The sequence below is a fragment of the Coregonus lavaretus genome (genome assembly GCF_964263955.1).
Source record: "Coregonus lavaretus genome assembly, chromosome: 25".
NCBI lineage: Eukaryota > Metazoa > Chordata > Actinopteri > Salmoniformes > Salmonidae > Coregonus > Coregonus lavaretus.
Genome location: NC_140012.1, coordinates 15,845,449 through 15,858,872, shown reverse-complemented (window position 1 = coordinate 15,858,872; position 13,424 = coordinate 15,845,449). Strand labels below are relative to the sequence as shown.

The 13,424-nt window shown below is 43.0% G+C and overlaps 1 protein-coding gene across 1 annotated transcript in view; it reads right to left on the bottom strand.

The window, feature by feature from the left end:
• LOC311100638 (1-phosphatidylinositol 4,5-bisphosphate phosphodiesterase epsilon-1-like) overlaps positions 1-13,424 on the bottom strand; it is a gene marked incomplete at its 3' end in the record, with an annotated part of 107,045 nt that overhangs the window by 20,578 nt on the left and 73,043 nt on the right. Inside the window, exons 14-18 of the mRNA XM_084141567.1 lie at positions 10,645-10,706; positions 10,360-10,525; positions 9,994-10,101; positions 9,623-9,739; positions 9,260-9,418 (exon numbers count right to left, since the gene is read on the bottom strand). Of these exons, the coding sequence (XP_083997693.1) occupies positions 9,260-9,418; positions 9,623-9,739; positions 9,994-10,101; positions 10,360-10,525; positions 10,645-10,706 (612 nt within the window). The remainder of the gene's footprint in view (positions 1-9,259; positions 9,419-9,622; positions 9,740-9,993; positions 10,102-10,359; positions 10,526-10,644; positions 10,707-13,424) is intronic.

Below are 13,424 nucleotides of genomic sequence, written 5' to 3'. Positions count from 1 at the left end.
CAGACAAAATGATAATTTTTTTTCCAGAAAATCACATTGTAGGATTTTTAATGAATTTATTTGCAAATTATGGTGGAAAAATAAGTATTTGGTCAATAACAAAAGTTTCTCAATACTTTGTTATATACCCTTTGTTGGCAATGACACAGGTCAAACGTTTTCTGTAAGTCTTCACAAGGTTTTCACACACTGTTGCTGGTATTTTGGCCCATTCCTCCATGCAGATCTCCTCTAGAGCAGTGATGTTTTGGGGCTGTCGCTGGGCAACACGGACATTCAACTCCCTCCAAAGATTTTCTATGGGGTTGAGATCTGGAGACTGGCTAGGCCACTCCAGGACCTTGAAATGCTTCTTACGAAGCCACTCCTTTGTTGCCCGGGCGGTGTGTTTGGGATCATTGTCATGCTGAAAGACCCAGCCACGTTTCATCTTCAATGCCCTTGCTGATGGAAGGAGGTTTTCACTCAAAATCTCACGATACATGGCCCCATTCATTCTTTCCTTTACACGGATCAGTCGTCCTGGTCCCTTTGCAAAAAAACAGCCCCAAAGCATGATGTTTCCACCCCCATGCTTCACAGTAGGTATGGTGTTCTTTGGATGTAACTCAGCATTCTTTGTCCTCCAAACACGACGAGTTGAGTTTTTACCAAAAAGTTATATTTTGGTTTCATCTGACCATATGACATTCTCCCAATCCTCTTCTGGATCATCCAAATGCACTCTAGCAAACTTCAGACGGGCCTGGACATGTACTGGCTTAAGCAGGGGGACACGTCTGGCACTGCAGGATTTGAGTCCCTGGCGGCGTAGTGTGTTACTGATGGTAGGCTTTGTTACTTTGGTCCCAGCTCTCTGCAGGTCATTCACTAGGTCCCCCCATGTGGTTCTGGGATTTTTGCTCACCGTTCTTGTGATCATTTTGACCCCACGGGGTGAGATCTTGCGTGGAGCCCCAGATCGAGGGAGATTATCAGTGGTCTTGTATGTCTTCCATTTCCTAATAATTGCTCCCACAGTTGATTTCTTCAAACCAAGCTGCTTACCTATTGCAGATTCAGTCTTCCCAGCCTGGTGCAGGTCTACAATTTTGTTTCTGGTGTCCTTTGACAGCTCTTTGGTCTTGGCCATAGTGGAGTTTGGAGTGTGACTGTTTGAGGTTGTGGACAGGTGTCTTTTATACTGATAACAAGTTCAAACAGGTGCCATTAATACAGGTAACTAGTGGAGGACAGAGGAGCCTCTTAAAGAAGTTACAGGTCTGTGAGAGCCAGAAATCTTGCTTGTTTGTAGGTGACCAAATACTTATTTTCCACCATAATTTGCAAATAAATTCATTAAAAATCCTATAATGTGATTTTCTGGATTTTTTTCCTCAATTTGTCTGTCATAGTTGACGTGTACCTATGATGAAAATTACAGGCCTCTCATCTTTTTAAGTGGGAGAACTTGCACAATTGGTGGCTGACTAAATACTTTTTTCCCCCACTGTATATACACCTCACATGCAACCGATTAGACTATACAATTAGCCTATAAAAATGTTTATCTGACTCCATAAAGATGATTTAGCAATGTACAAGCAGGACTATTGATGAGTTAAATGAATAAACTAGCAAGAAAGGACTGAGAATGGAATACTAAGTGTATTCACCCATCTACACGCATTACCCCATAATGACAAAGTGAAACATGTTTTTAGAAATGATTGCAAATGTATTGGAAATGAAATACAGAAATCTCACTTACATACTGTAAGTATTCACACCCGAGGCAATACGTTGTAGAAGCACCTTTGGCAGCGATTATAGCTGTGAGTCTTTCTGGGTAAGTCTCTAAGAGCTTTCCACACCTGGATTGTGCAACATTTGCCCATTATTCTTTTCAAAATTGTTCAAGCTCTGTCAAATTGCTTGTTGATCATTGCTAGACAACCATTTTCAGGTCTTGCCATAGATTTTCAAGTAAATTTAACTCAAACCTACTCAGGAACATTCATTGTCTTCTTGGTAAGCAACTCCAGTGTAGACTTGGCCTTGTGTTTTAGGTTATTGTCCTGCTGAAAGGTGAATTAATCTCCCAGTGTCTGGTGGAAAGCAGACTGAACCATGTTTTCCTCTACGAGCTCCAGTCCATTTATTTTTATCTTGAAAAACTCCCCAGTCCTTAACGATTACAAGCATACCCATAACATGATGCAGCCACCACTATGTTTGAAAATATGGAGAATGGTAGTCAGTAATGTGTTGTATTGGATTTGCCCCAAACATAACACTTTGTATTCAGGACATAAAGTTAATTTCTTTGCCACATTTTTTGCAGTATTACTTTAGTGCCTTGTTGCAAACAGGATCCATGTTTGTAATATTTTCATTCTGTACAGGCTTCCTTCTTTTCACTCTGTCAACTAGGTTAGTATTGTGGAGTAACTACAATGTTGTTGATCCATCCTCAGTTTTCTCCTATCACATCCATTAAACTCTGTTTTAAGTCACCATTGGCCTCATGGTGAAATCCCTGAGTGGTTTCCTTCCTCTCCGGCAACTGAGTTAGGAAGGACGCCTGTATCTTTGTAGTGACTGTTTGTATTGATACACCATCCAAAGTGTAATTCATAACTTCACCATGTTCAAACGGATATTCAATGTCTGCTTCTTTTATTTCGACCCATCTACCAATAGGTGCCCTTCTTTGCGAGGCATTGGAAAATCTCCCTTGTCTTTGTGGTTGAATCTTTAAATCGATAAACATAATTCCACTGACATTGTGGGGTATTGTGTGTAGGCCAGTGACACAAAATCTAAATGTAATCCATTTTAAATTCAGGCTGTAACACAACGAAATGTGAAAAAAGTTAAGGGGTGTGAATACTTTTTGAAGGTACTGTATGTGTGACGACCTGAGGGGGTGTGCTGGGTACTATAGAGTTAAGACAGAAGTCCTGAGAGGACAAAAGAGATCCTTGCATACAGCGTCATCAGAGTTCACTCTGAACAACTACAAGTAACCACAGAGATCATACATCCATATGTATGGCATCGAAGTTTAATAAACAGTGCATTCGGAAAGTATTCAGACCCCTTCCATTCTTCCACATTTTGTTACATTACAGCCTTATTCTAAAATGGATTAAATAAAACATTTTCCTCATCAATCTACACACAATACCCTATATTGACAAAGCGAAAACAGGTTTTTAGAATTTTTCGCAAATGTATCAAAACACTAAAACAGAAATACCTTATTTATATAAGTATTCAGATCCTTTTCTATGAGACAAAAAATTGAGCTCAGGTGCATCCTGTTTCCATTGATCATCCTTGAGATATTTCTACAACTTGATTACAGTCCACCTGTGGTACATTCAATTGCTTGGGCATGATTTGGAAAGGCACACACCTGCCTATATAAGGTCCCACAGTTGACAGTACATGTCAGAGCAAAAACCAAGCCATGAGGTCGAAGGAATTGTCTGTAGAGCTCCGAGACAGGATTGTGTCGAGGCACAGATCTGGGGAAGGGTACCAAAAACATTTCTGCAGCATTGAAGGTCCCCAAGAACACAGTGGCCTCCATCATTCTTAAATGGAAGAAGTTTGGAACCACCAAGACTCTTCTGGGGAGAAGGGCCTTGGTCAGGGAGGTGACCAAGAACCCGATGGTCACTCTGACAGAGTTACATAGTTCCTCTGTGGAGATGGGAGAACCTTCCAGAAGGACAACCATCTCTGCAGCACTCTACCAATCAGGCCTTTATGGTAGAGTGGCCAGACGGAGACACTCCTCAGTAAAAGGCACATGACAGCCCGCTTGGAGTTTGCCAAAAGGCACCTAAAGGACTCTCAGACCATGAGAAACAATATTCTCTGGTCTGATGAAACCAAGATTGAACTCTTTGGCCAGAATGCCAAGCGTCACGTCTGGAGGAAATCTGGCACCATCCCTACGGTGAAGCATGGTGGTGGCATCATCATGCTGTGGGGATGTTTTTCAGCGGCAGTGACTGGGAGACTAGTCAGGATCGAGGGAAAGATGAACGGTCCAAGTACAGAGAGATCCTTGATAAAAACCTGCTCCAGAGCGCTCAGGACCTCAGACTGGGGCGAAGGTTCACCTTCCAACAAGACAATCAATCAATCAATCAATTTTATTTTATATAGCCCTTCTTACATCAGCTAATATCTCGAAGTGCTGTACAGAAACCCAGCCTAAAACCCCAAACAGCTAGTAATGCAGGTGTAGAAGCACGGTGGCTAGGAAAAACTCCCTAGAAAGGCAAAACCTAGGAAGAAACCTAGAGAGGAACCAGGCTATGAGGGGTGGCCAGTCCTCTTCTGGCTGTGCCGGGTGGAGATTATAACAGAACCATGCCAAGATGTTCAAAAATGTTCATAAGTGACAAGCATGGTCAAATAATAATCAGGAATAAATCTCAGTTGGCTTTTCATAGCCGATCATTAAGAGTTGAAAACAGCAGGTCTGGGACAGGTAGGGGTTCCATAACCGCAGGCAGAACAGTTGAAACTGGAATAGCAGCAAGGCCAGGCGGACTGGGGACAGCAAGGAGTCACCACGGCCGGTAGTCCCGACGTATGGTCCTAGGGCTCAGGTCTCTCAGTTGGCTTTTCATAGCCGATCATTAAGAGTTGAAAACAGCAGGTCTGGGACAGGTAGGGGTTTCGTAGCCGCAGGCAGAACAGTTGAAACTGGAATAGCAGCAAGGCCAGGCGGACTGGGGACAGCAAGGTGTCATCATGCCCGGTAGTCCTGACGTATGGTCCTAGGGCTCAGGTTCTCAGAGAGAAAGAGAGAACGAGAGAATTAGAGAGAGCATACTTAAATTCACACAGGACACTGGATAAGACAGGAGAAGTACTCCAGGTATAACCAACTAACCCCAGCCCCCCGACACAAACTACTGCAGCATAAATACTGGAGGCTGAGACAGGAGCGGTCCGGAGACACTGTGGCCCCATCCGAAGAAACCCCCGGACAGGGCCAAACAGGAAGGATATAACCCCACCCACTCCGCCAAAGCACAGCCCCCGCACCACTAGAGGGATATCCCCAACCACCAACTTACAATCCTGAGACAAGGCCGAGTATAGCCCACAGAGGTCTCCACCACAGCACAAACCAGGGGGGGGGCGCCAACCCAGACAGGAAGATCACGTCAGTAACTCAACCCACTCAAGTGACGCACCCCTCCCAGGGACGGCATGAAAGAGCACCAGCAAGCCAGTGACTCAGCCCCTGCAACAGGGTTAGAGGCAGAGAACCCCAGTGGAGAGGGGAACCGGCCTGGCAGAGACAGCAAGGGCTGTTCGTTGCTCCAGCCTTTCCGTTCACCTTCACACTCCTGGGCCAGACTACACTCAATCATATGACCTACTGAAGAGATAAGTCTTCAGTAAAGACTTAAAGGTTGAGACCGAGTCTGCGTCTCTCACATGGGTAGGCAGACTGTTCCATAAAAATGGAGATCTATAGGAGAAAGCCCTGCCTCCCGCTGTTTGCTTAGAAATTCTAGGGACAATTAGGAGGCCTGCGTCTTGTGACCGTAGCGTACGTATTGGTATGTACGGCAGGACCAACTCGGAAAGATAGGTAGGAGCAAGCCCATGTAACGCTTTATAGGTTAACAGTAAAACCTTGAAATCAGCCCTTGCCTTAACAGGAAGCCAGTGTAGGGAAGCTAGCACTGGAGTAATATGATCAAATTTCTTGGTTCTAGTCAGGATTCTAGCAGCCGTATTTAGCACTAACTGAAGTTTATTTAGTGCTTTATCCGGGTAGCCGGAAAATAGAGCATTGCAGTAGTCTAACCTAGAAGTAACAAATGCATGGATTAATTTTTCTGCATCATTTTTGGACAGAAAATTTCTGATTTTTGCAATGTTACGTAGATGGAAAAAAGCTGTCCTTGAAACAGTCTTGATATGTTCGTCAAAAGAGAGATCAGGGTCAAGAGTAACGCCTAGGTCCTTCACAGTTTTATTTGAGACGACTTTACAACCATCAAGATTAATTGTCAGATTTAACAGAAGATCTCTTTGTTTCTTGGGACCTAGAACAAGCATCTCTGTTTTGTCCGAGTTTAAAAGTAAAAAGTTTTCAGCCATCCACTTCCTTATGTCTGAAACACAGGCTTCTAGCGAGGGCAATTTTGGGGCTTCACCATGCTTCATTGAAATGTACAGCTGTGTGTCATCCGCATAGCAGTGAAAGTTAACATTATGTTTTCGAATAACATCCCCAAGAGGTAAAATATATAGTGAAAACAATAGTGGTCCTAAAACGGAACCTTGAGGAACACCGAAATGTACAGTTGATTTGTCGGAGGACAGACCATTCACAGAGACAAACTGATATCTTTCCGACAGGTAGGATCTAAACCAGGCCAGAACTTGTCCGTGTAGACCAATTTGGGTTTCCAGTCTCTCCAAAAGAATGTGGTGATCGATGGTGTCAAAGGCAGCACTAAGGTCTAGTAGCACGAGGACAGATGCAGAGCCTCGGTCTGACGCCATTAAAAGGTCATTTACCACCTTCACAAGTGCAGTCTCAGTGCTATTATGGGGTCTAAAACCAGACTGAAGCATTTCGTATACATTGTTTGTCTTCAGAAAGGCAGTGAGTTGCTGCGCAACAGCTTTTTCTAAAATTTTTGAGAGGAATGGAAGATTCGATATAGGCCGATAGTTTTTTATATTTTCCGGGTCAAGGTTTGGCTTTTTCAAGAGAGGCTTTATCACTGCCACTTTTAGTGAGTTTGGTACACATCCGGTGGATAGAGAGCTGTTTATTATGTTCAACATAGGAGGGCCAAGCACAGGAAGCAGCTCCTTCAGCAGTTTAGTAGGAATAGGATCCAGTATGCAGCTTGAAGGTTTAGAGGCCATGATTATTTTCATCATTGTGTCAAGAGATATAGTACTAAAACACTTAAGTGTCTCTCCCGATCCCAGGCCCTCGCAGAGCTGTGCAGATCCAGGACAGCTAAGCCCTGGAGGAATACGCAGATTCAAAGAGGAGTCCGTAATTTGCTTTCTAATGGTCATGATCTTTTCCTCAAAGAAGTTCATGAATTTATCACTGCTGAAGTGAAAGCCATCCTCTCTTGGGGAATGCTGCTTTTTAGTTAGCTTTGCAACAGTATCAAAAAGAAATTTTGGATTGTTCTTATTTTCCTCGATTAAGTTGGAAAAGTAGGATGATCGAGCAGCAGTGAGGGCTCTTCGGTACTGCACGGTACTGTCTTTCCAAGCTAGTCGGAAGACTTCCAGTTTGGTGTGGCGCCATTTCCGTTCCAATTTCCTGGAAGCTTGCTTCAAAGCTCGGGTATTTTCTGTATACCAGGGAGCTAGTTTCTTATGACAAATGTTTTTCGTTTTTAGGGGTGCAACTGCATCTAGGGTATTGCGCAAGGTTAAATTGAGTTCCTCAGTTAAGTGGTTAACTGATTTTTGTCCTCTGACGTCCTTGGGTAGGCAGAAGGAGTCTGGAAGGGCATCAATGAATTTTTGTGTTGTCTGAGAATTTATAGCACGACTTTTGATGCTCCTTGGTTGGGGTCTGAGCAGATTATTTGTTGCGATTGCAACAATGACCCTAAGAACACAGCCAAGACAACACAGGAGTGGCTTCTGGACAGGTCTAAATGTCCTTGAGTGGCCCAGCCAGAGCCCGGACTTGAACCTGATCGAACATCTCTGGAGAGACCTGAGAATAGCTGTGCAGAGACGCTCCCCATCCAACCTGCCAGAGCTTGAGGGGATCTGCAGAGAAGAATGGGAGAAACTCCCCAAATACAGGTGTGCCAAGCTTGAAAGCGTCATACCCAAGAAGACTCGAGGCTGTAATCGCTGCCAAAGGTTCTTCAACAAAGTATTGAGTAAAGGGTCAGTATACTTATGTAAATGTGATATTTCAGTTTTTTATTTTTAATACATTTGCAAAAAACATTACAAACCTGTTTTTGCTTTGTCATTATGGGGTATTGTGTGTAGATTGATGAGGGGAAAAAACAATTTCATTCATTTGAGAATAAGGCTGTAATGTAACAAAATGTGGAAAAAGTCAAGGGGTCTGAATACTTTCCGAATGCACTGTATAATGAACTAAAATATAAACGCAACATGCAACAAATTAATGAATTAGGCCCTTATCCATGGATTTCACATGACTGGGAATACAGATATGCATCTGTTGGTCACAGATACCTTAAAAGAAATGGGCCTCAGGATCTCGTCACGGTATTTATGTGCATTCATATTGCCATCGATAAAATGCAATTGTGTTCGTTGTCCATAGCTTAAGCCTGCCCATACCATAACCCCCACCAGGTTTCCATCCAATTGGTGACAGTTTTGCATACGAACATTCAAAAATCTGCACATTTTCCCACCAGAGATGTGTTTGCATCCAATTGACTTATTGCGGATAAAAGGCTGTGCGTGATGACGTAGTGCACATAAAAATACAAGTTAAATGTGTTTCCATCGCATTTTCAACTCTACTAACGGTTTTGTCAATAAAAATGTTATATAGCGAATGTCCCCACTCTGGTCTTGGCACGTGCGCTCCAGCCAACCGTATAGCCTACATTAGATTATTATGGACAAAATCATTTTTATTTGTCAAACAGCAGCCAAGCATCGATCATCATGTCACCAGAATAAAACCCTTGATATTTAATAGAAAGGAGAATCAAGCTCATCACTGTGCACTTTCACCAACCTGTGAAGTTCATCGTAACTTATTTAATCTGTAGCATAATAAGCTGCATGCTTTCCCGAGTCGTAGTGGGAGGACCACACAACATATCATCGCGTGATTCCAAGTTTACTTCGATAAGATGGTTATTATATCAATATTTGCACATAAAGGCATTTCCACCCCATTTCTCGCATAATTAACTATACAGACACAAAAAGATCCCACCTTGTCTAGTGTATTTTGTTTTGTCTGCATTTGGAAAGTTTTCTAACACATTTGCTGTTTCCATCAGCCCTGTTGTGAAATGTTTTATCCGACGTACTTTACTGACATTAAAAAGATTGGATGGACACCTGGTTACTAACACTAATTTCAATAGTCAGTCCGCTGGATACTGTGTGAGAGAGATGCATTTTGGCCTCTTGACGGGGGAAGGCCTGGCTGCCTCTTGAGTATTTTCCTTGTGTTCCTGGGCCATTTGCCATGCAGACCCAGAGGTGACGGAGAGCACATAAGTTAGGGCTGAGCCTACAGTCTCACCTTCTGTTTGAGAATGTCAACAGGAGCCTGGTGTGCTTTCAGCTTCTTGTTCTTGAGGAGGATCTTTCCCTTCAGTTGCATGGGGGAGGGGAGCAGTGGGTCATCAGAGAAATCACTTTTGAACAGGAATTTGGTCACCAGCTTGTCTCCGAACACTGCCTTCAAAGACAAATAAACAGATTAAGTGTGCTGATCAAAGGAATCCTCACAGACACGCTAAAATCAAAGGTGTTTCATCAAAGCACTATCAGAGTGATCTCCAAAGGAGGAAGGAAAGTAGTAACAAGGTTCTTAGGGATAAAACACATGACATGTCAGCTAGAATCCGTACAGATAATGTCCATTGGAGCCAGAAGGAGATACCTTGAAGATTTCAGCCATTTTGCGTTGCTGGGGCAGAGAGCAGTGGTTCTCAATGGACAGGATGACCGGCATGTCTGAGTTGACAAAAGCAGTGCGATTGACCGCCTCCACCACATCCTAGAAGAACATGGGTTACAGTACATGAGGCATAACATACATGACTATAGTCTTATTTATTCAATAATACAACCTTAAGATTCCAGCATCCAAGCAGTATTACTCAAGCTATAAAAGAGGTATGCTATTATTGTACTGGATCTTGGCCAAACAGTGACATAAGGTCAATAGCGGCAGCGTGACAGGGTTGTGGCAGGGGCGTGACAGGGTTGTGGCAGGGTTCTGACAAGGTTGTGGCAGGGTTATAGACTAACCTTGAAGGGGATCTTGGTGGTCAGGGTGTATCCGTGGTAAATAATGGGTGATCCGTCGTCTCCATCCCAACAGTCCAGCTCCACACTCCTGCAGCCCTGCAGCAGCACCTAGACAACATAACAACGCATAATAATAAGACAGACACCAAAACAGAATTAATCTTATAGTACAGTAGGAGCCCAGAGTTTTTCCTGGTCAGGTCACTGTCTGGAAAAACTCCTGGCCCTGCTTATGGTAAACTGAAGTTGACAAACTGATCCGATGCTTAGATATCCCCTCCAAAACTAAACTAGAAAAGGTCAATTTCCGGAAGAAAATACATACACTTGCGTCAATTATCTAAAGGATGATAATGGTGATCTCACCTGGCTGTAAAGCTCCACAGAGGACTCTCCTTTGAGCTGGTGTCCAGTGAGGTACGTGTTGTGAGAGGACTCTATGTAGTAGTAAGACATGGGGTACTGGAGCTCCTCCGTATTCACCTGAGACTCCTCGTTCTTAGACGCAAAGTTCTCTTTGTCCATCAAAAACCTAGGGAGGATTTGAGGAAAAGGTCACTTTAATTAAACTGGTGATGAATGTCATTTCAAAATTACTTTGACAAATTTCTTGAGTTAATTAATGTCATTTTTCATGGGAAATTAAGGTACCTGGCAAAACCTTCAAAGGACATCCAACCCATCTGACGTATGCTTACACAAGGCTCAAATTTCTGAGGGAGACAAAGGAAAACAATTTAACAATATATCACAGGAATATAATACTCCAGGTCTTACTTCTATCATGTCTATGTGTTCTGTACAGTATACAGTGGCTTGCGAAAGTATTCACCCCCCTTGGCATTTTTCCTATTTTGTTGCCTTACAACCTGGAATTAAAATTTATTTTTGGGGGGTTTGTGTAATTTGATTTACACAACATGCCTACCATATTGTGAAACAAACAAAAAATAATAAAAAAAATACAGAAAATTTGAGCGTGCATAACTGTTCACCCCCCAGTCTCAATACTTTGTAGAGTCAATACTTTGTAGAGCCAACTTTTGCAGCAATTACAACTGCAAGTCTCTTGGTGTATGTCTCTATGAGCTTGACACATCTAGCCACTGGGATTTTTGCCCATTCTTCAAGGCAAAACTGCTCCAGCTCCTTCAAGTTGGATGGGTTCCGCTGGTGTACAGCAATCTTTAAGTCATACCACAGAGTCGCAATTGTATTGAGGTCTGGGCTTTGACTAGGCCATTCCAAGACATAAATGTTTCCCCTTAAACCATTCAAGTGTTGCTTTAGCAGTATGCTTAGTGTCATTGTCCTGCTTGATGGCCAAAAAGCTCAATTTTAGTAATAATAATAATAATAATATGCCATTTAGCAGACGCTTTTATCCAAAGCAACTTACAGTCATGCGTGCATACATTTTTTTTGGTGTATGGGTGGTCCCGGGGATCGAACCCACTACCTTGGCGTTACAAGCGCCGTGCTCTACCAGCTGAGCTACAGAGGACCAGAGTACCTTCTTACATATGTTTGAGGAGTCTACCACATACCTTTTGGCAAACACCAAACGTGTTTGCTTATTCTTTTCTTTAAGCAATGGTTTTTTTCTGGCCACTCTTACGTAAAGCCCAGCTCTGTGGAGTGTACGGCTTAAAGAGGTCCTATGGACAGATACTCCAATCTCCGCTTTGGAGTTTTGCAGCTCCTTCAGGGTTATCTTTGATCTCTTTGTTGCCTCTCTGATTAATGCCCTCCTTGCCTGGTCCGTGAGTTTTGGTGGGCGGCCCTCTCTTGGCAGGTTTGTTGTGGTGCCATATTCTTTCCATTTTTTAATAATGGATTTAATGGTGCTCTGTGGGATGTTCAAAGTTTGATATTTTTTTATAACCCAACCCTGATCTGTACTTCTCCACAACTTTGTCCCTGCCCTGTTTGGAGAGCTCCTTGGTCTTCATGGTGCCGCTTGCTTAGTGGTGTTGCAGACTCTGGGGCCTTTCAAAACAGGTGTATATATACTGAGATCATGTGACAGATCATGTGACACTTAGAGTGCACACAGGTGGACTTTATTTACCTAATTATGTGACTTCTGAAGGTAATTGGTTGCACCAGATCTTATTTAGGGGCTTCATAGCAAAGGGGGTGAATACATATGCACGCACCACTTTTCCGTAATTTATTTTTGTATAATTTTTTGAAACAAGTTATTTTTTTCATTCCACCTCACCAATTTGGACTATTTTGTGTATGTCCATTACATGAAATCCATCCAAATTGTTTAACTTGGGTGAAATGTTTTGGGTAGCCTTCCACAAGCTTCCCACAATAAGTTGGATGAATTTTGGCCCATTCCTCCTGACAGAGCTGGTGTAACTGAGTCAGGTTTGCAGGCCTCCTTGTTCGCACACGCTTTTTCAGTTCTGCCAACATATTTTGTATAGGATTGAGGTCAGGGCTTTGTGATGGCCACTCCAATACCTTGACTTTGTTGTCCTTAAGCCATTTTGCCACAACTTTGGAAGTATGCTTGGGGTCATTGTCCATTTGAAAGACCCATTTGCGACCAAGCTTTAACTTCCTGACTGATGTCTTGAGATGTTGCTTCAATATATCCACATCATTTTCCTTCCTGATGATGCCATCTATTTTGTGAAGTGCACCATGACAGCATGATGCTGCCACCCCCGTGCTTCACAGTTGGGATGGTGTTCTTCGGCTTGCAAGCAGCCCCTTTTTCCTCCAAACATAACGATGGTCATTATGGCCAAACAGTTCTATTTTTGTTTCATCAGACCAGAGGACATTTCTCCAAAAAGTACGATCTTTGTCCCCATGTGCAGTTGCAAACCGTAGTCTGGCTTTTTTATGGCGATTTTGGAGAAGTGGCTTCTTCCTTGCTGAGTGGTCTTTCAGGTTATGTCGATATAGGACTTGTTTTACTGTGGATATAGATACTTTTGTACCTGTTTCCTCCAGCATCTTGACAAGGTCCTTTGCGGTTGTTCTGGGATTGATTTGCACTTTTCGCACCAAAGTATGTTCATCTCTAGGAGACAGAACACGTCTCCTTCCTGAGCGGTCTGATGGCTGCGTGGTCCCATGGTGTTTATACTTGCATATTATTGTTTGTACAGATGAACGTGGTACCTTCAGGCGTTTGGAAATTGCTCCCAAGGATGAACCAGACTTGTGGAGGTCTACAATTTTTTTTCTGAGGTCTTGGCTGATTTCTTTTGATTTTCCCAGATGTCAAGCAAAGAGACACTGAATTTGAAGGTAGGCCTTGAAATACATCCACAGGTACATCTCGAATTGACTCGAATGATGTCAATTAGCCTATCAGAAGCTTCTAAAGCCATGACATCATTTTCTAGAATTTTCCAAGCTGTTTAAAGGCACAGTCAACTTAGTGTATGTAAACTTCTGACCCACTG